The sequence below is a fragment of the Temnothorax longispinosus genome, chromosome 1, assembly GCF_030848805.1.
Source record: "Temnothorax longispinosus isolate EJ_2023e chromosome 1, Tlon_JGU_v1, whole genome shotgun sequence".
Taxonomy (NCBI): Eukaryota; Metazoa; Arthropoda; class Insecta; order Hymenoptera; family Formicidae; genus Temnothorax; species Temnothorax longispinosus.
In genome coordinates this window covers 7,179,992-7,201,141 of record NC_092358.1, presented here as the reverse complement: position 1 = coordinate 7,201,141, position 21,150 = coordinate 7,179,992, and the positions used below count along the sequence as shown (strand labels likewise).

Here is a 21,150-nt window from a genome sequence, read left to right as displayed (position 1 = left end):
ACTTGAATGCATGATGGTCATTTTTGAATGGCCGATCGTTATATACTTTCTCACATTAATATTAAGTTTATATAATTAGTCCATCAATTATATTACATTATATGTTACATTTTTGTTGAAATAAGCTTCCCTAAATCTATCCGAAATATAAAATCTAGTTATTCGCTTATTTCCTCGAAATGTAATAGAAATTTCTCAAAAAAAGATTTTAATTTAATTATTAATACTAAATAATTCCAGCGCGCTGTTCCATAGCATTACGCGGTAATGTTTGGCATCTAAACTCGTCACTCTTCTTCTTTCGTACATTAATGTCGAGAGGAAGAGTGCATAACTTTGTGACGTCCCGTATAGCGCGGTCAGCTGTCGGCACTCAGTCGTGCGGCTTTTAACGCACTTTCAACCGTTTCGCGCCGTAAAATTACCATCTCTTTTCTTCTTCCTATTTCTTCTGCATCCCGACGTCGCGATGGAAACGTCACGAGCGACGGTAACGGCAAAATGGAGTATAGTTTGCTGCGCAATTTGCTTACGCCGACGGAATCGCATTTGCGCATTCTAATTTTACAAGCGTCAATCTCACGTAATTGAAAACAGCGTCAGATTTTTGAGTTTATTTTTCCGGCCCTCGCGTCGCTAAAGTTGATAAACGCAACAAATGTGCGAAGATCCATCGATTACCTGAAAAAGAAGGATATAAGAGTTTTGAGATTAATACTATTAATTAAATTTATATTATAAATTAATTAAAAGTTTACACAATAAAATATATACACACATGCATGTATATCTATTTATCCGTTAATATTGTTTCTATTTAAAAGTGTTTCGCTCCTGGGAGAAAAAGATTTCAAAACACTATTCTAGAAGATCCTAAAAATGTTTTTATTGTGTCGTAAAGTTTCTCTCGCTGGCGCAATCTCACCTTAACTCACTGCATTATACTTTCGTACGAAAAGTCGTTCCAGAGTTGTCGTATTAATCATCTGAAAGAGGGAATAAAATTTCTCAGGGTTTGCACTATTTGATATTCGATATTGATCTGGTATTAGGAATCAGATCAGAGAGAGAGAGAGAGAGAGAGAGAGAGAGAGAGAGAGAGAGAGAGGGAGAGAGGGAGAGAGAGAGGGAGAGAGAGAGCCGATGGAGCCGACAATATCTGGGGTGTTAACAATGGATTATATAAGGGATCAGAAACAACCTTTACCCAGTTTACAATTCAAGGGTGAGTTGATCATATTTTTTTCCCGAAGGGCACACATTTTCTCGCGACTTTAATATTTATACAAGTCGCCGCGGTCTCAATATTAATGGTGTGCCTTCCAGTCCCAACTTTCTATAAAAGAATTATGAGGTATTACTTTATTGACTCGCTAAACAAGCAAAGTTATAAAAAACTGAGTTTTTCTATGTGATTTTACTATGGGAAAAAAGACCAAGATTTTCGAAAGAATTAACTGTGCCCCCTTCTAATCTGACATTAGTGTCTCAACCTTTTTAATAAATTACAGTTATTTGGAAGAGCATATAAAAACGCGATTGTAAATGTTATGACAGGATTGCAAACAGCGAGGGAATCAAAATAACATAAATTAAATAACAAAATAATATTTAGAAATCTTTAGTTCTCTACTCTGTTATAAAAAATCTTTCAAAAATAGCAATTGTGACAATAATTTCTTTAATGATAAATAATATTCTTATTAAAATTATATGCTATAGAAAACCATTAATTTATTTAATTGGAACTTCTTTTGTCAAAACGCTAAGTTGGGGACAGCAGCTATATCAGTTAACAAGAAAAATGGATAACAAGATCCTTTCCTCAGCGTTTATTCTTTCCGGATCATTCTGAATGGCCCGACCCTGTATATCGAACATTGTGAAGGATACACGACACCCTTGTGTAACGGGATACCAGCCGCCGGTGAGAAGAGAAGGTCGAAGTGGAGGAAGATGATGAAGAAGACTTGTGTTCTGGTTTATAAAAATTGCTGCTGGAACATATCCTTGAAAGTCGAAACCACGAGAACGCCGGCGCCCATACATCACCGCTAACACGCTAATATTTTATTAACACGTTGACAAGAACATAATACGATAAATAATTTCTTTGTTTTTTTTTTTATTATTTCGTTTTTTCAAATTTTCATTGAGCTGTAATTGATTTTCTAAGATGCTCCATGACGACTTCTGATCTTATATTAGATTATAAATGGAATAGCTAAGAAAGCTTAATCAAAACTGTACAAAAAAAAGGATTAATCCTTATATAAATAATAATTATTTTAATTATTATTCGTATATTAGATTTAGCTGTATAACAGACAGAGCCATATTACACAAGTATGACGTTTTAGTTTTTTTCTTATGGAAGGATTTTTTGCACTCTATCCAATCGCTACGCAAATCTGCGGAGAACATATAGCATTTAGAGTGACACCGACAAAAATAAGTCGATTGCCTCACCGCGCTCTGCGTGCGTTGCGGCGCATCTTAATAAAAGAGCGTGCACATACGTCCTTCCGCCTCTGAGGCCGCCGGTGGCCATTTAGAAACCAATGAGCTTCTAATGAAGGTGGAGCTTGCGACGGAAATCTCCACCTACTCTTAAAACGCTCTATTTCCCTCCGCTTGTCGGGCGACGAGCGACACAGCGCGAGCCGAGAGAGGATCGCGGAGAACGCAAGAGAACGAGAGAGGAAGAGAGAGTGAGAGAGAGAGAAAGAAAGATCGGAGGTGGAGAGCCGATGAGGACCTTTAAGTACGTCTTAACTCGGCCAAGTCAGTTGGCATCTCGCTGCCCGAGAGCAAAATGACGCCTTCGTTTTCGAGCGCGATCCCGCGATCGGACGAGCCCGATCGGCAGGTTGTAAAGCCGCTGTAACTCCGCGACAGTGGAAATTACGGTCTCCGCAGTTTACGTCACTCTTAACGCAAATTGCGATCTATGACGGACGTGTATCGATCGTTTAAGTTCGGAAGTGAATAGAGAACTTTCAAGCCAAGTTTGCTTTATGAGATAAAAGTTGGTCCAGCGGAAGTTGGTGAGAAAGCGTGAAGGAAAGTGGGGTAGTAGTCGGCAGGTATCAGGTATGTCCAGGAAACTTTATGATCGAAGTTAGGAGGCATAAGATACTAACGAACTTGATCAAAACTCGGTGTAGAAGTTGCGAGAGTATAAAATTACGTTGATTGGAAAGCGCCAATTGTGAAATGTCAACTGTATCGTAAAACTCCGGAGAATCGGATATCTCGTGATTTTGCGCAGCATTGAGAACGAGATTAATTTCTAATCGTTAAACTTGAATTTCTCGACGTATTTCCATAAATATACCGCAATCAAGACCCAAGCATTAATAAAGTACATCATCGTTAGTAAAAAAAAATCATGGTTATTTCAGATTTTTCAATTTTTATTACTTTATTTACTCAGTTTTATCAGAATCTTACTGACATAAGAATTAGCTAGGAAAAAGAAAGAAAAAAATATGTAGAACAATATATCCGTAATCGGTGATGAAAGCTGAGGTCAAATCGTGATCGTCGTTGCGCGATAAAATGCCAATTGGCGGGTACCGTAGTTTAAGGGTTAATAAGCTTAATCGACACTCGATAAGAATTGCCTCAGCTAGGTCATTGGTTGGCCTAGCATAAAATTCAAATACGTCACGAAATTTTCAGATTTTTTTCAGAAGTCAATTCTTTCTACCTAGATAAGAATTCAGTTGTAACATATATATATATATATATATATATATATATTATATGCATTTATATTGTTTATAATTTTTTACAAATATAATAATATTACTTATGTGCATTTGTATATTATAATTAATACTTGTGTATATCAGCAATACGCAAAATATATCTAATTATTTGATCAGTAATATAAATGGCAAGAAAATAAAGAGGCAATCATAAAAAAATGGTCAATTCGGAAAAAAAATTCAATAAATATCAAAGATCCGTGTTCTAATAATTGGGGCAGTCGGAAACTTCTCTAGCCAGAAAAATCACCGCTCTAATTATTATTCGGGCGGTGAGGAAATTCGGAACCCCGGATGTGTACCTAACGACGACCAGAAGCCCGTAACGAATTGTAATTGAATTGGGACGCGTGCGCGGATTTTAACCGCTTGATTACGCTCATAAATATCGAAATTAGCATATTTTCCGACAGCGAGAAAGCCAGATGAATTTTACTTGAATATTGAATGAGACGCGCGTGACAAATCGAAAATTGGACGACGCATGTGTATTAACACACATGTACATATATCTTTATAAAATTACCGCCGTAAGTGCAATAAGGCATAATGCGCCTGTGACAAGAATAATTTACGACGACAATTCAATTCGTATTGCCGTATTCTTGAGATTTTAGCGATAATTTTAGAACGATCGATCGCAGTTAATTAATAAAACGACAATTTATAATAAATGCAAAATGAAAAAAAATATACGCATATATAAGATATAATTTATTAACAGTGATGCTGGAGGTTTCATTCTTTTCTGTCGCACTCGTTTTGTGAACCACTTTTCTCGTCGAATCGTTTTTATAGAAAACAGTGTGTAAAAAGTGTTAATTTTTTTTATTATTTTACTTCTAGTAATAATTAAATTAAAATGCGTTCTTCTTGCAACATATTTGCGTTTGTTTACTCATAACTTTTCGATGTTTCTTACACATTTTCTGTTATATTTTTACATTATAGAAGGTGCTTAAACTGCCAAGAACATATTTCATCGTGAGAACGATATTAAATTATTGTACTTTATCAACGGTGTTTACGTCTATATACCCGGTTAAATTTTGCAAGACAGATATACTAAGAGAATTATTTATATACGGTTGAAGTATGAACGAGTTTCAAACAGTCTACGAACACTTTGCAACCGCTGGCACGTGGCCCTAATTGCACCGTCACGCTCGAGCTCGAAAATGCTTTAATTAACATTTCCCAAGACAAATTACGCATAAACGTGCGGGTTCCGCACACTCACCGCCATAAATAATCGTCATTCTTTATCGATCACATACGTTAAATTGATAAAATCTTTTATCCGAAATCTTTCGTTAAAAGATTCAAAATTCTAGTTCAACGTGTGCATATATATTTTTCCATTTCAATTTAAGGCAAATACGTACAACTGAGAAAAGTAGATGTAGATTGATTTAAGTTCTGAAAAAAGACTGTTTCAAGAAATTGAGTTGATTTTAGCGGATCGGAATTGCTTTGCACCAAACCATTATCATCTTGTTGCTTTTCTGCCTCGTTCAAATTACGAATAGACCTAGATTCTAATACGTCACACCTCTATTTAGCCGCACTTAGTGCTAAATGCGAACGCCCAATTCCAAATTTTAATCTCCCGATACGAAGATTGCGCTCAGGGTCAACGTGAGATAAATAGCATTACCCGATTTAACGTTAAACGTATGACGAGAATACGTGCTACAATCAAGCCAATTCGCAAAAAATATTACGGTAAAACACGACCATAATTCATAACGCTGATCGTTGTAATTTCGATGTCACATTTTATATATATAACATAACGTCTCAGATGGAAAATGATCACAAATGCTGCAGATTGGTTCGCCAGAAATATAAAGAAGAAAAAAGAGAAGGAGAAATTATTATTAAATCGTTAAAACGACTGACTTTTTAGATATGATCGAATAATCATGTGTTACGAGAATTTGTCATACATTATTACATTATTATTATTAATATATTAATAATATTAATCTAATAATTATCACGTATGGAAAAATATACTTGAGAAGAAAGACTTACTATTGTAAACATCTCTACTAAGAAAAATTAATAAATAAATTTATTATAAGAAGTAAATTGATTATAAGAAATTGATTACCACAGTTATATTTCTTTTTCTCTTTTTGTTTTAACAAAAAAATATACAGCCATGTATAATGAATAAGCGAGAGTGACAGAAATTAGAGTCATCATATGGAAAATTACTGTCTTTTCGGACACGCATGTAGGCTTAAAAAAGTCCCTTAATGTAATGCCGCAAGGTCCACCCTTTTATTATTATACATATGTTGAAAATTCATTTGACATCGCGTGGTGGAACACCAGCACGAGGACATGCGATATCGCGCCTCTCACAATATTTACACTGTAAACCTATATCTCGCTTGAATATCATCCAAAGTAGAACGATACAAATGTGCGTTTCACGGCACACATCTCAGATTCATCTCGCACACACGTCTTATACGTCTTATATCACGTTGCGAATTGGCTCGTCTAGATTATCTTCGTGCATTTTGAATTTCCACTACAATTCCGAGCCTCGCTAATATTAAGTTTCTGGCTGATATTTTGAGAATCCCGGCTGAATAATCATGTCGCGTGAAATTAAACCGCGAGTCTGGTCGCAGCTTCGTTTCGAGACGGATTACATCGTGTTTCAGCGGTGTATATAGCACGGTGCACGTTGGCGCTAATAGCAAAATGACAATAGTAAAATGTAACTTTTATATTGTTAATTCGAGTATAATTGTAATGCATCAATATTTCAAGTCATTCTACCTCGCAGGTGAGATTCTATCTCGCGAAATTGAGACGACGATGCTCGCGTCGACGCCCGGTGATATAAATACGCGGGATGTGAAGGATGTGTTAAAAAATTAGAAGACCCCGCGAGAAGAGCGGAGAACTTGGCAATGGTATTCGTATTGATTGCCATGGCGACGTGAGAGGGAAGGTGCAGCGCCAAAAGAGAGCGCGGGGTGAAGAAAAAAAATGTTAGCCGCGACGGACGCGGAGCAAGGGGTGAACAACGGCGGCGTGATAGTGTCGCAGCTCGCGAATTCGCACACTCCGCAGGACTTCACGGTCTCGCGCCTGCTGTCCACACCGACGCACTCCTTGGGTAAGGAATACGAAAGTATAGTATTTTGTAATTGTATAAAATGGGACATTGTTTAATTATCTAGCAACGTGTTAATTAAACGTTCTCATAACGTAGGACTTTTTAATGAAAGTTTCTTGATACTAACTTGCGAATAAGAAAGTTATTGCTTTCTCTTATTTTCCATCGTTAATTATTCGAAAATAGCACTCGATATTATTACTTTGTAACTAGAATCTCACTATAATTATAATTTTATGAAATTGTATGTATACTATATACTTGCACAATTAATTTCAATGGAATTTTATGGAATATGGAAAATACGTTACCAGCGCATGAGAACGCAGCATCTATTGCGAGTGACTTAATCGTATCCCTTCGCATTTAATCCGCGGTTCACGACGCACTTGATTTCATCGAAATCGCGCGTTTCCAGTCATGCTGCTCGCATTATGCCGCTTTGATGAATGCCCAAGTATAGTGGAGTCATTCAAAGAATGGCCGCGGCTGTTAGTCGACCCGCGCGCGCGTTCCTTTTTTCCCCTCTTTTTTCCTTTTTTTTTCGATGCAGGCCGCCGGTATCGCGAGCGGCATCTTCGAGACCGCCACGTTTCGCTGTGCGATAGAGAGACCATCGAGAAAAATAATTTCGCATTCTTCTCGCGGAGCAACGTTTTTACGCGCGCGAAAAGTATATGTATAACCGTAAGCGATCGAGATTGACGTTCGTTCTGCGCGAACGATAATATAAGTATTTCTATTATGTCGAAAATAACAGGTTTCAATATTTTCCGTCGATTGAATGTGCACATTTCGAAAAGGGCACATCTCTGAAAATTAAAATTTTTCAGGAATGAAAAAAAAAACCGATTTAATTTTAAACTGTTGTACCCAGTGATACAAAACTATACAATTTGCATTTTAGAGTCAAGTCATAATAGAATATGAGAGAAAAAATATTTCCAAGGTATTATTATATGATTAGAGTGAATATTAGTGAAAAGACCTATAAGCCAAAAAATGCGAGATGTGCTCTTTTCGAAATTGCACATTTAATTATAGTAAAACACTAGAAACTTTTAAATCTCGAAAAGCAAATTATACAACCATTTACCATGCATATACAATAGCAGAAATTATATAACAATAGCATATAGAGAGTACAAATACTTAAAAATGTCTAATAGGAAAATATGCGCATGCCACTTTATCAGGAAAATAAATGAACAAAGGAATTTCCAATTATTTCGAAGACCGGATTGACGGTGAGATATCACTGACACGTGTTACGTTTCATAGATTGCAGCGAGACTTCTTCTGCTGCTGGGAACAGAAGACCCAGGAGAAGCAGGACGACCTTCTCGGCGCAACAGTTAGCCGCGTTGGAAAGGGTCTTCGAGAAAACGCACTATCCGGATGCCTTCGTCCGCGAGGAACTGGCGACTAGGGTGTCCTTATCGGAGGCCAGAGTGCAGGTAATATGATGTAATGTAGTTGCATGCTCCACTATGGTAAAAACCGGGACAGATGTAAACGAAAGTTTTTCTTTTGATAAATTTATTTATAAATTTTTGAGAAATATTGTATATGAATATCAAAAATCTATCTTGAAATTTGTTGAAAATAATTGACTCCTTTCTTCTTTGTATTTATTATTTTATTTAACATATAGATAGTTTACAATTTAATAAAAAATTCTGGTTTGTTTGACTTTTTATGTTCCATTTTACTTTAATATTTCTAATTTCTAATAATGCACAGCGAATTATATACTATCTGTATAATAAATACATAAATTGTATTGCCTCTCTGAGAGCTGATCTCTTTAGATTATATTTCTACTTATGACATAAGTAAACAACGAAAGCGTGGATTGGTGCGAAGCAATTAAGAAATCATTTCCTAATCATTTCGAATGCTTATTTCGCCCGACAAATATTTGATGCATTGTCACGTTCTCTTGGTGCGTAATTTAGATTATATAAACACGTTTGTACCATAGTCTCATTTATTTACTGGCTTTAAGAATCTAAACATATAATAGAAGTGTGTGAAAAGAGCTCATAACGTTGATTGTCTCGAGGAACATACAACTGAATTGATATCCAGAAAATATTAGATAAACAGAAATAATTAAAGGATTTGGGATACATCAAATTGGGATACATCAAATTGGGATACATCGGTAAAGTGTATCATTCGCAATGAAGTTCGATCTTTGTTCCACCCTTTGGTCGAGGATGATGGAACGTGGCGGAACGACAAACCGCCGCCTCGAGATGTTCACCAACCGGCTAGCCAATCAACCGAGCAACCGACCAACCCACAGAGGAACGAGCGGACCGCTCTTTGAAGCTGTCTTCCACTCGGTAACCGAGAAGACTAGCTGTCCGAGAAAGTATCACGACGTGCACATGTGTTAGGCTCTTGTACCGAACGTAACGCGTCGCCAGTAACACGAGGGAAAGAAAGATGAAGAAGAAGAAGGAGGAGGATGAAGGGGAGGAGGAGGCGGCGGAAGGTGGAGGTCGCGGACAGCTAGGCAGAAAATCGGAGGAGACAGGTTGTCAGAGCGGCGAGAGAGATGGGGAGAATGAGAAAGATAGAGAGCTATGATTAGCCGGACGGCGACGCGCGCTCCAGCATCTGCGCGCTCCGGCGTCGTGCGTCGAGCACGTGTTTGCGTCGCCGTCGCCGTCGCCGTCGCCAGCGGTCCATGCCGCGTACACGCGTCTGTCTGCGTCGTCGGTACGCCTGCCAGGAGCCGTCACGCTGTCCCGTCTTCGGTCGGCGCGCCGCGTCCTTCCATCCCTCCGGCCCCGCCGCGCCGCGCCGCCGCGTCTTCCCGCTCGAAGACGCGAGATTTTTGGAGTAACGCGAGACGAGAAGGCGCGTCAATAGCGCGAGAGAGCGTATCAAGTGTTGCGCCGACGGTTTTTCGTTAGAAGAGGTGATTCTCTGAGAGCGGAGAGCGTGTTCTTCAAATCGAATTTATTTGTCTTGTGCAAGCTTGGTCTTCCTCGCGAGTGATGTCGGACGAGGAGCATTTGCGATAGTCGGGTCATGTCAGATCCATTAGATTTTCGCCGAAGATGTTCCTAAAAGGCGGCGTGGTCCTTTGAGTCGGATTTGTTTGAGTTATATTCTAAGACTTCAATTCGTGGAATTTATTTGAGAGACAGGCGTACGCTTTTGAGAGATCGGAAGAAACTCGATGAAGCGCTAATCAGTGAAGCTAAATTAATAAATATATACTTACACGTTAGATGACTAAAATTAAGATCCGCAAATGAATAAACTACCATCCGCAAAGAGACATTAAAGCACGACTTTGAGGAGCGTTAATCTTTTGGGTCAATAAATTGAATTTATTTATTGTGAATTTACTGTAATGCGTATCAGACACGTTTTCAGCAACACGTACGCCCCCACGCCTATAATTGATTCTTAAAAATTATGTTTTCTTATTGTCGCGATCATGCATAGAAGTAAAATTGCAATATTACTCTTGGAACTCTCTCTAGTCCTTATTTTATTAAAATTTTTATTCATCCAATGAATTTAACACCCCAGTATCGAAAGAATAAAGCGCACAGTAATTTTAATGTGCTCCTTTCATTTTTTAAATATTTTTTTTCTCTTTTTCTTTATTGTCCTCAATTATTAATAATTTATAGAACAATAAAAATATATGCAATATGTAATAAAATAATAACAATGACTTTTACGTGAGATGTAAAAATTCCAGGTGACCATTTATGCAAAAAAAAAAAAAAATCAAACACCCGTTCCCGGGTTAAAAATAGCAGATATATCCCCCCTGGTTTTCTTCTTTTATTATCCCCCAATCGCGTATAAAAATCGCGATCCTGTTCGCACATAGAGAGTTCGTTTTATCATTTTTCATTCTTGTCAATCCTCAGAGGATTTCATCTTTAATAATCGACAGCGGAGATAAAAGCACCGCCAGCAAAAGTGTACCATGTCGTTTTTTCTGTGCAGGTGTGGTTCCAGAATCGGCGGGCGAAGTTCCGACGGAACGAGCGGAGCTCGGCGATGAGCCGGGGCGTCTCCGCGGGCAGGGAGATGGAGGCCGCGCTACCGCTGCGCCCGATCAGGGTGTCGCATCCTCCGCAGCATCCGGCGGAGAGCAACGCGGAATCGTCGCAGGGCGCGGCTGCTACCACCCAAGTGACGGCGCAGTATTCTTACGGCGATTATTGGCGAGCGACGCCGCAGCATTACGCGGTGCAAACCGCCGCCGCGACCGCCGCCGGCTGCCACGGCTTCGCCGCGAACGGCGGCCTGGCGAACGTCGGCCTGCCGCCGTACCATCATCATCAGGCCGACATCCACCACGGCACCCTCGACGGTGCCGCCGTGAACGGTCTGAGCGCCCTGAGGCTGCGGGCGCACCCCTACGGCTCGACGTATCCAGCGATGCACGCGAGTATGTGACACTGTCCCTGGAAGTCGAGTCTCCGAGAACGCGAGAATGTAACGCTAAGTCTTTGAAAATGTAATTTAACTCGAGAGAATTTAAGCTTTTGAAATCGAGATCGAATTTACTTAAATCACACAAAAAAATATTTTTATTAAAAAAAATACGTATGAAAAATGATCTTTCTCGAAGTTATATAAGACTTAAGACGCGGCGCGAAACTGTTTCTTAGGACATAATATCCAGTTATAAATTCGTGCATTGAAGACTGGAATATTTATTACGGTTTTATTAACTTTCTTCTCTCGCGGAACAGACCGTTACTCCAATATTCTGGAGATATGAAGTGACGTAGATATGTGAAGAATTATTTATTGGGATTTTTATAAGTGACCAGAGTTTATTCGAATCATTCAAACCAAAGATAAGCTTGACTGTTAAGAATAAATTTGAGATCGTAGTCACGTCAAGATGATCTCGCGCAGCATCTAGCATCCCTGGGGCTATGTGCAAAAACGGTACGTCGGATATTCTACGAATTATCGCTGCAAGCGTCCAACGTTGATCGTGTGCCTTATAACCAACGATAATGTTTAACTGATTAGATTAGGTTTAAGCTGTAAGTTCTGAACACACAGGGTAACAAGTAAATAAGTCATAGCGCTTCTTTTTCCCGTCGATAGAGTAGCACATTAAGTTATATGCGGAAGTGTATTGGAATATTTTAAGTACAGGATATACAGACGGCATTCTACACAGATTTGTGGCCTTATTACAGATATATGTAGATGGTATAGACAACATCGTGTGCAATAAAAACATTGAGATCGGAGAACGTCTTCGGGTATGTTTCTCTCATTGATATAAGTATACATATATATAATCAGAAAAGTACACAACATATAGATATATGTAACAAATACATGTATATATGTACACATATCGAAATATATATTGGCACAGGATTAGAATACAGTCAGCCGGCGTATACATATTGATCGTTATCCGTATTTTGTGTCTCACTCAATGTATTATTCTCCCTCAGCAGGTACTATGGAGTTTTTTAAGCTCGTGGCACAAAACGTTGGTGTAATTAAAAGTAAAGTGCAAATAACGCAAGATCTCACGTTCATAAAGTGGTATGATTAAAATTATTTTCTTTATTAATTCTTCTTTTAATAGATTTTTTTAACTTGGACGATATTTTACATGGAATGATTTAAACTTAACAGCTTAAAAAGATATATATTACCTGCCGAGGGTCAAATATCAACGACTACATCAATCATTTTGGACCATTTGATAATGATGTTATAATTTAACAAGACAAACATTCAAAAAACATCAAAAGGATACCTACAAGGTATCCAAAACATTATAGCGTCTAGATAGACGTTTTTTCAACATTTTCACAACATTTTTCCTGACTTGTATTGCCTTGACGAGTATATCAACAACCTTGAAAAATTTCATCGAATATAAAATTCGAGATTTCCATCTTCATAAATTCACTTAAGGTCGCGTGTTACGCGTGTTATTTCCAACATATTTTTTATTATGTGCCTCAGTACTATACCGTTACTTGAACATTCTGCACAACATTGCTCCAGTCGAGCTTGGACGGGACCAGATAAAAAGCCGGTGCGATCTTACTTCCGCAGGGGCACTGACTGCCGGCGATCCAGCTGTACGCGCCGAGTTTTGTGTTACATTTAGGACAGTTCAATTTGCCCTCAACGTTATGCGTAATGTCGGGCATCCAGGCCAACGGTTCTACGAAGTAGATCTTGTCGCAGAGCTCGACTCGCGCCGAGTCGTCTCTCCTCTGGATCAATTTGTCATAGCTCTCGCCGTCCTTCAGGACGCTTTTGACGCTGATATGCCGCCAGATCTGCTTCTCGCGCGGTGCATGGGGCAAAATGTTGCTGGCGCTCGCCACGATGCGACGGCACTTCTTACAACGATAAACCGACGGCTCAGGACGCATGGTTGTCAGCGCGGGATCCGGCTTGATTAGATCGACGCAGCTCTGGGGAAGAATGCGAGCTTTGCGCACCTTGTCGGCGGCGATCTGCAAACGATACATCTTGAACTGCACATTGGTACTGTCGACGCCGTAGTCCATGTTCTCGTAGAGCCGCAACTGCGCCACGAAGCCTGGGTTCGGCGCGACAAAGCGACGCTTCGATTTCACCACTTGGAGCGCATCCACGAAGCTCAACTTGCGCTTCTTCATGATGTACGCAATCACCAGGGTAGCGGATCGCGACACGCCGAAGTAACAATGCACCAGTACCCTGCCGTCAGAGTCGAGGGCACGGTCGATGAATTCGTAGGAGTCTTCAAAGTGCGTTAGCAGATCTTCTCGCGGCATATCCGTCATTTGAATATACTTAATGATTAAATTCGGAAGACGTTCCTGGATCTTTCTTGGCAACGGACATGAATCTATTGTTAATATACGAGTTATTCCAGCGTCCTTCAGCCAGTCAACATCTGTGGCAGCCGTCAAATTACCCAGGAACAAGCCCGGCTCGATCTCGTCAAAGCTGCACGGACCAGCATCAAAATCTTCTCTTGTTAACTTACTCGTGTCTCCCTTCGCCATACTCAGCACTCTGCAATCATGAGCAAAGCTGCGGAGGATATTTCTGAACCTAATCTTACCATTAGGCGTGCTATTTACTTCATTACATCCAAAATAGGTGGCGGATCAACGTATGACGCATTCCACATTGATATTATAGATAACATTTAAATTGAAATAACTGATACAGGAACGGAGAGTAGAAGTTTAAAAGGTGGAAGTACATTTTCACTACATGTTTAGGTCTAATGGCACTTATTTAATTATTATTCTCTATTTACACATCATCCTTATAAAAATAAACATATAAATATATTACTGAACAAAATATTAACAGGATAAAACTTAGATCACTAAAATTAAACGTATGTTCAATAAGTAAAATGTCTGCAGTATACTAGCAGTTTGCAAGCAGATGCGGGCAGAATATTACAGCAGCGTAGCATCAACCTGTATTACTCATTTCTGCTAGCAGAGCTCGCCAGTAGAATGTAAACAAAATCTGTCATTTCGTGTAATTATTTAAACGGAATATCATTTCTGCTATCAATCTGTTATCACAAAATAGGCTAACAGATTCTGTCAGATTTTTGCGGGCAAGATTTGTAGCAGACACTTTGCAAAATCTATTTTCGACAGATTTGACTATCTATAAGATAAACCACAAGCAACACTAAACATGTGAGGGATGGATGCACAATAATTAATTGGCTAATCGCGATAGACCAAGGGACACGAAATTAATGGTATAAATTATAAAATGAACTTGCCTGGACAAAGAAAAGGTCATCCTTGCCGACAAAAGTATACAATACAGTAATAACGGCCATCAGATCTACTTTGGAGAGACATGCCTTGAAGGGAAGATTGTCGTTTGACTTGCAACTCACTTGGTGCCTCGTGATTTTTATTAAAGTATCTCGAATAACAAAACGACACGCGCGCGATATTCCATCAGCTGCTGCAGCCTGCTGCAGTCCGACGGGACTATTCAAAGAGGACGGCTTTCGATCAAATCATCTTCGAGAACTTTCGGGTCTACGCAAACGCAACGAGCCGGTGACGCTCACGCGCGAAATATCGCCGCTGTCCAACATCCAACCAACGTTATTGTCATCGAAAATGTAAATGACACGTCTCAGAATCAGCTGTGCACCTCGACGATTACCCTGTGTTCCTTTTTTACTGCCAGTACTGTTCGGTGCGTTCGGTATTGATTATTATGGCTGTGTATTCACTGCCAGTACTGAAAATCTATAGTTACGTGACGCAAACTATATATTTTCAGCACTGCCAGTAAAAAAGAAACACGGGGTATATATGTAATTAAAGGTCTATCCAGACAAACTTGCATAGGTGCATAACCATATGCATAAAGAAACGGATTGGTCTATTTCCTTATGCACATGCATATGGATATGACATGGACCAATCAATTCTTATGCTTATGTTTATGCGCTATGCAAGTTTGTCTGGATTGACCTTTAAGGTGGAAGCACATAAAATTGCAGGAGCCATGAGCAGAATGCAGAAGCCATATGCGCATGCGCTATGGTATCTGAAGAGCTCTACAGATACCATAGCGCATGCGCATATGGCTTCTGCCTTCTGCTTATGGCTCCTGCAATTTTATGTGCTTCCACCTTAAGGGCTGGTTTATAATAGCCGTAACCGTTGATTTAAGCCGTAATCTTTAAGAAATTGACCAATCACAGTCGATTATTCTTCTCACATTCGACTGTGATTGGTCAATTTCTTAAAGATTACGACTTAAATCAACGGTTACGGCTATTATAAATCAACCCTTATTTCAAGATCGTCTTAAGTAATATCTTAAGATGCTAATACGGCTCTGTGATTGGTTAGTGACATCTTAAGATTGTACTTAAGATGGTGGGGACGGCGAGATGACAAGCTCAGCCAAGCTCAGCGCAGAGAGCAGCACCGAGATTGGGGACGTGTCATACTGTTTACGTTTAATGTGGAAAGTTTAATGAGTGGAGAGATTTGGAGAATAGTGATTGTGTAGATTAATACAAAAATTAAGAATGGATATTTCTAAAATGAAAATTGCAGAATTGAAGGAAGAATTAAGGAAGAGGGGAGCACCTTTGAGAGGAAGAAAGACTGAACTTGTAGAAAGGTAAATACGTTTCGTTTGTCAAGTTATTATTATTTTAATGAAAGGTGGTAAAAAAGAAGCATTATCTCGATATAAAGATATATATTTACAGTCTTCAACTATGAACCTTAATAAACTGTTTGTAAGGCATAAAGGTTTGAGGTTAGAATAATGTTACTGTGCAAACTGTCATCAATCTTTATTTCTACCCTCCAGGTTGACAGCATATGTAAACAATAACAATTTTAATATTGAAGTCAATTTAGATCCAGTCCTTCCCCAGTTTGATCTTTCTCCGGACGAACAATTTAAGGATATAAATGCTAATTCAACTTGACCAAAGATCACCAAGCTTCATATTAATTTTTATACAAGCAGGTAACTTGCATTCTGCAGTTGTATAAAGTAAAAGTATTTCTACACTTGTTTATTATCCATATTTTTTGTTCTCAGGTTTGAGAAAAAAGATGATATGGGTGAGGCCATGTACAAGGATAAGTTTTTAGAATATGTCAGATGCTGCAAGAGAGATGACATTTTCTTCTTTAAAGGACTAGTACATGCCCAGATGTACAAAAAAGTGACTTACAACGTGTATCTCAAGATTACAAATGAAGCTGTAATAGAAGCCAGTCATTGTGAATGTGCTGCAGGAGAAGGAGGCTCAGCTCATTGCAAACATGTTATTGTGCTGCTCCTTGGAATTGAACAAATAGTACATGAAGGTAATATAATATTGAGACAGGCATGTACTCAACAGTTACAAACTTTCCATAAACCAAAGAAGAAGTACCAAGGCACTCCATTGAAAGCTGCTTCCCTGAAAAGTAACCATTCATCCAATCCGTTTGATCCCAGATCTCCGAAATACAGGGGGAGATATAGCAAAGAAAGACTTCATAATTTGTGTGCATCATTTAATTCGAGCATGCCTTTCAAGCACCTTTTTGTTCCCGCAAATCCCTATGGCGTAGAATTGGATCATACATATTCACGAGTGAATCCTAAAAATAAACTGCTTTAATCCATGCTCCTTCTTGATGTGGCAGATGAAGATGTGGTAAAAATAGAGATAGAAACTCGTGGTCAGTCTAATAATCCTCTGTGGTTTACTCGTAGGAAGGTTCGTATGACAGCTAGTCACTTTAAAGATTGCTGTATGGCTAAAACGGAAGAGGCTGCGAGATCACTTGCTTTAAGACTGCTGAATCCAAAGAAAATACACAGTGCGGCAATGGATCATGGTATCATTAATGAAGAGGTTGCCGTCTGTAAATATATTGAATATACTGGAAATAAATTTAAGGTAGAAGAGTCAGGGTTAATTGTGTCAAAGGAACGCCCATATTTAGCTGTTTCGCCAGATAGATTGTTGGGACAAAATGATCTAATTGAAGTAAAATGCCCATACTCCTCACGTAACAGTGTGATAAATCCCGTTACTGTGCCATATTTGTACTTTGATGAAAAAGGTTCTTTATGTTTAAAACCTGACCATCAATATATGTACCAAATTCAAGGTCAGTTATCAGTTGCGAAAAAAAAAGTTTGTTACCTGGTAGTTTATACCTATTGTGATTTAAAGATAATATCAATTGAACAAGATCCTACTTTTATTAGTGTAATGTTATCTAAACTGTTTTATGAGAAGTATTTTCTTCCAGCTCTTTTAGATAAGTATTATTACAGGCATTACTCAGAATATATACTTACATTTTGACTTAAGCAACTAAATATCTCATATATTTTGTGGAGACAAAAATGTTTAAAAAACAGTATTTTATTTTTAATTTTTGATCTACCGGCATCAAGCCATGTTTTACAGATTATGCATTATGCTAGTTACTTTTAAAATTATAAACTTTTTTACATAAAGTCAATTAAAAATAAATATGATACGATAGATATGTAAAGAAGAAAATTGCAAGTTTTGTTTTGTTTTTAATATTGTATCTACAGAGAGAGATGCTATATATAATTATTTATTATTAAATCTATGAAAGTATTATTGTATATTTTATTCTACGTTGTCTTTTTTTATGTCTCAAATGTTTTGTATTTTATATAGTTTCATAGAATAGTCTGTGATGTAGCTATATTGTTTTATTGTAAATTGTATAGCAATAAGTGATTTTAATGCAGGCTTTTTCGGTATTGAATTGTATGTTCAAGTGTAACTATGCTAAAAAAAAACAGTTTGCATTGCATTCATTTTGTATTTTATTTTGTATCTGATCAATCAATTTGTCAATCAAATGATTATTATTTTAAACAAGAGTACACAAAATTCTTGTGGAACATACCCAAAATCCTTTTTCAAATAGATATCCTTTTTCAAACCTTACGCATCTGCACTTACAATATTTTCTCGAAAATTACAAAGAATACAGCACACATAGAAAATTTCACTTCCTACAGTTACATAGCAAACAGGAAGTTCAGTTTTCAAAATTTTATACGTCTTTGTTAAGCCTATGAGTCTCTCTATGTGGACTCTTTTGCTGGCAAGTTTGCGATCTTTAAGAAGAGTCATGCCTGGTAACTGAGTCCTGCCTTTTAGAAAAGCTGGTATATTTATGGATACTTGGCTTGGAGCAAACAAATCTTGGACTATAAATCCACGATCAGCCATTACAGAGTCACCAGGATCACACTTCTTAATAAGATCACTTCTTTCAACTATCGCTCTATCACTCACTGACCCCGCATAAGCTGGCGAAATATGGGAAATAAGTCCACTAGGCGTTGCACCAACTAATACTTTCAATGTAGTTTTGTTCTTGTATGTGCTAAAGGTTGCTTGCTTAAATGTAGGATTTGTAGGAGCAGCGATAGGAAATTCTGTTCCATCTACTATAACCCTAGTTGAAGGATACATCTGTTTAAATCCTGAGGGCATATAATACATTATGAGGTCTTTGCTAGGCCATATGTCTATTTCAGACCACTGACAATACATAAAACGTATCCATGTAATAACAATATTCTGAATTGTCTTTTTGCTGACATCAAACATGTAAGCTAAACCTAAATCAGGTATGGCTCTCCTCAACTTAATGAGAGTTATAAAAAATTGATTGATCCTCAACACTAATATTTGATACCGTATCATAGCGGTACTTTAGCTCATAAGCTGCTGGCCCTAAACTATATAAAACTAATTTGAACTTCTCTAAGGATTCAAGACCAGTATAGTACATTACAGCGTCTGTCTTGTTACCAAATGTGTCTATAGTAAAAGTATTCTTCAAGATGGTTTGTGTGTGAGTGGCAGCGTTAACAAAAGTTTTATTTTGAGAAAGTTTAGGTTTTGCTTTAGGACAGGATGCTCTTTCTTCGATGCTTTGATTGACACTTGCATTATTTGAGGTACTTCTCACTTCAATTTCACAACTGATAGGGATGTCAATTATGTAATGATTAGTGTTTTCACTAGATAGAGGGAGAACTGGTTCCATAAGCTTGTCACTTTCTTCAACATCAACAGCTGGACATGAATCGGAAATGGGGCTCTTAACCATCAGCCTGTTTTGGTTTAGTTTCAGCTCTCTTTGCTCCTGTCGTCTGGAACGAGCATCTTGCGAAATGTCCAATTTTTTTCTCCATGAAAATATGGATGGCACTGCATCTTTCTTCAAAATGTTTTTCACCAGTGTAATACCTGCGGAAAAAATATAATATTGTATATGACAGGTTATGTAGAACTGTTGCTTCCGCCAACTCTGTATAATAAATTAAGAAGCTAATCACACTAAAAAATAAGGTAAATCTGAAGAATAGTGGCCTCCTCACCGATTTCGTTCAACTTGGGCTTAATCGACGAACTATAGTTGGCTCACGATGGAATTAAGCTCCTCATCACGCTCCTCCTCCTCCTCCTTTTCTTTCCTTTTTCTCTCCTCCTCCTCCTCATGTGCTGAAAAAGAAAAACATATGTATAGGCTGAAGCGATGATTGGAGATCCGGAATCGTGGGTACCGTTTTTTTACACAGCTGTCGTCGGGACGCTCTACAGCGGATTCTTAATATTATCACGATTACCGATAGTTGATAAAATCAATACTGATATTTTATCAACTATCGGCAATCCAGTGACGAAGAAACCACGCTGTGATAATACAGTTCATTCTAAAAAAAAAAAAATTCCTCTTAATCTGTGGATGTGTGGCTATCGTGTGAACTAGAACCAAATAAAAATATTAAAATTTCAATTTTTGCCAACGTTTTGAAAAAAGGTTTTATTATGAACTTTTTTCAAAACGTTGGCAAAAACTGAAATTTCAATATTTTTATTTGGTTCTAGTTCACACGATAGCCACACATCCACACATTAAGAGGAATTTTTTTTTTTTTTTTTAGAATGAACTGGAGATCCGAAATCGTGGGTACCGTTTTTTTACACAGTTGTCGTCGGGGCGCTCTACAGCGGATTCTTGGCCATATATCAACTTGGAAAAATTTCTAAATACTCTTCAAATATCAATAAATATGATGTAAAAGTTTCAAAAAAGTGTATTCTTATGATTCCTTACAAAAAATTCCCCCAAAAAAACAGCCTCTTGACCAGACGACCCCCTTAAGCTAAAGCCTTGTGTCCACGATGCTAGAACTGCATCCGAGTTTTGGTTTAAGCCAATCAACTTGCAGCTCTTACAGAAAAGTAGCAGTTTCATTGGCTTAAACCGAAACTCGGACACAGTTCTAGCATCGTGGACAAAAGGCTTCTGTGAGTGAAATTAACTGCTCTTACCATCTATTAAATCCCACGCCGTGCACATCCTGCGGCCAGCGTAATAAAGGAAGCCGAGGATTGCGAGCATCACGCCCGCAACCACTATTGCTATGGCAATAACCGCGTCGTCGTCCATCGTCACTTGTTGAAACACGAATGACAATTTGAACGACGCGTCGCGCGTCGTATGTATAGCGTCGCGGCGCTACTGATGCTATAGCTATCACCGCGCAGGCTCGCTCCACTTACGCACACAGAGCGTCTCTGTGTGAGTACCCAGTGACAGTGTGCAGTATAATAGACGCTCCCTCAGCCTCCTATCCAACGAGTAACAACTCGATCTTTTTCCGAGAGTAAATCGGCCACGCGGG

General features: G+C 38.5%; 2 protein-coding genes, 1 long non-coding RNA gene and 1 pseudogene across 6 annotated transcripts; 2 read left to right on the top strand and 2 right to left on the bottom strand.

Moving 5' to 3' along the window:
- Window positions 1-2,770: 2,770 nt before the first annotated feature.
- LOC139808248 (uncharacterized) lies at window positions 2,771-12,317 on the top strand. 2 transcript variants are annotated; one of them, XM_071770034.1, is made up of 4 exons: window positions 2,771-3,093; window positions 6,580-6,915; window positions 8,197-8,372; window positions 10,900-12,317. In XM_071770034.1, the coding sequence occupies exons 2-4, from the start codon at window positions 6,786-6,788 to the stop codon at window positions 11,353-11,355; spliced, it is 762 nt and encodes a 253-aa protein (XP_071626135.1). In that variant the 5' UTR covers window positions 2,771-3,093; window positions 6,580-6,785; the 3' UTR covers window positions 11,356-12,317. The 2 variants fall into 2 exon arrangements, with proteins under 2 accessions (XP_071626135.1, XP_071626142.1); XM_071770041.1 differs by lacking the exon at window positions 2,771-3,093 and adding an exon at window positions 6,366-6,510.
- Mkp-4 (MAPK Phosphatase 4) lies at window positions 12,003-15,176 on the bottom strand. 3 transcript variants are annotated; one of them, XM_071770005.1, is made up of 2 exons: window positions 14,696-15,176; window positions 12,003-13,956 (listed from the first exon to the last, which is right to left on the bottom strand). In XM_071770005.1, exons 1-2 carry the CDS (start codon window positions 14,713-14,715, stop codon window positions 12,909-12,911), a joined length of 1,068 nt encoding a protein of 355 aa, XP_071626106.1. In that variant the 5' UTR covers window positions 14,716-15,176; the 3' UTR covers window positions 12,003-12,908. The 3 variants fall into 3 exon arrangements, with proteins under 3 accessions (XP_071626106.1, XP_071626123.1, XP_071626114.1); XM_071770022.1 differs by having other exon boundaries at window positions 12,003-13,974; window positions 14,816-15,176; XM_071770013.1 differs by having other exon boundaries at window positions 14,816-15,176.
- A 532-nt stretch (window positions 15,177-15,708) lies between these two features.
- Window positions 15,709-18,254, top strand: LOC139809245 (uncharacterized). The gene is made up of 4 exons (XR_011731066.1): window positions 15,709-16,068; window positions 16,264-16,425; window positions 16,501-16,772; window positions 17,167-18,254. It is a non-coding gene; the product is annotated as an uncharacterized lncRNA (long non-coding RNA).
- On the bottom strand, window positions 18,250-20,064 carry LOC139809234 (uncharacterized; annotated as a pseudogene).
- Window positions 20,065-21,150: the final 1,086 nt, after the last annotated feature.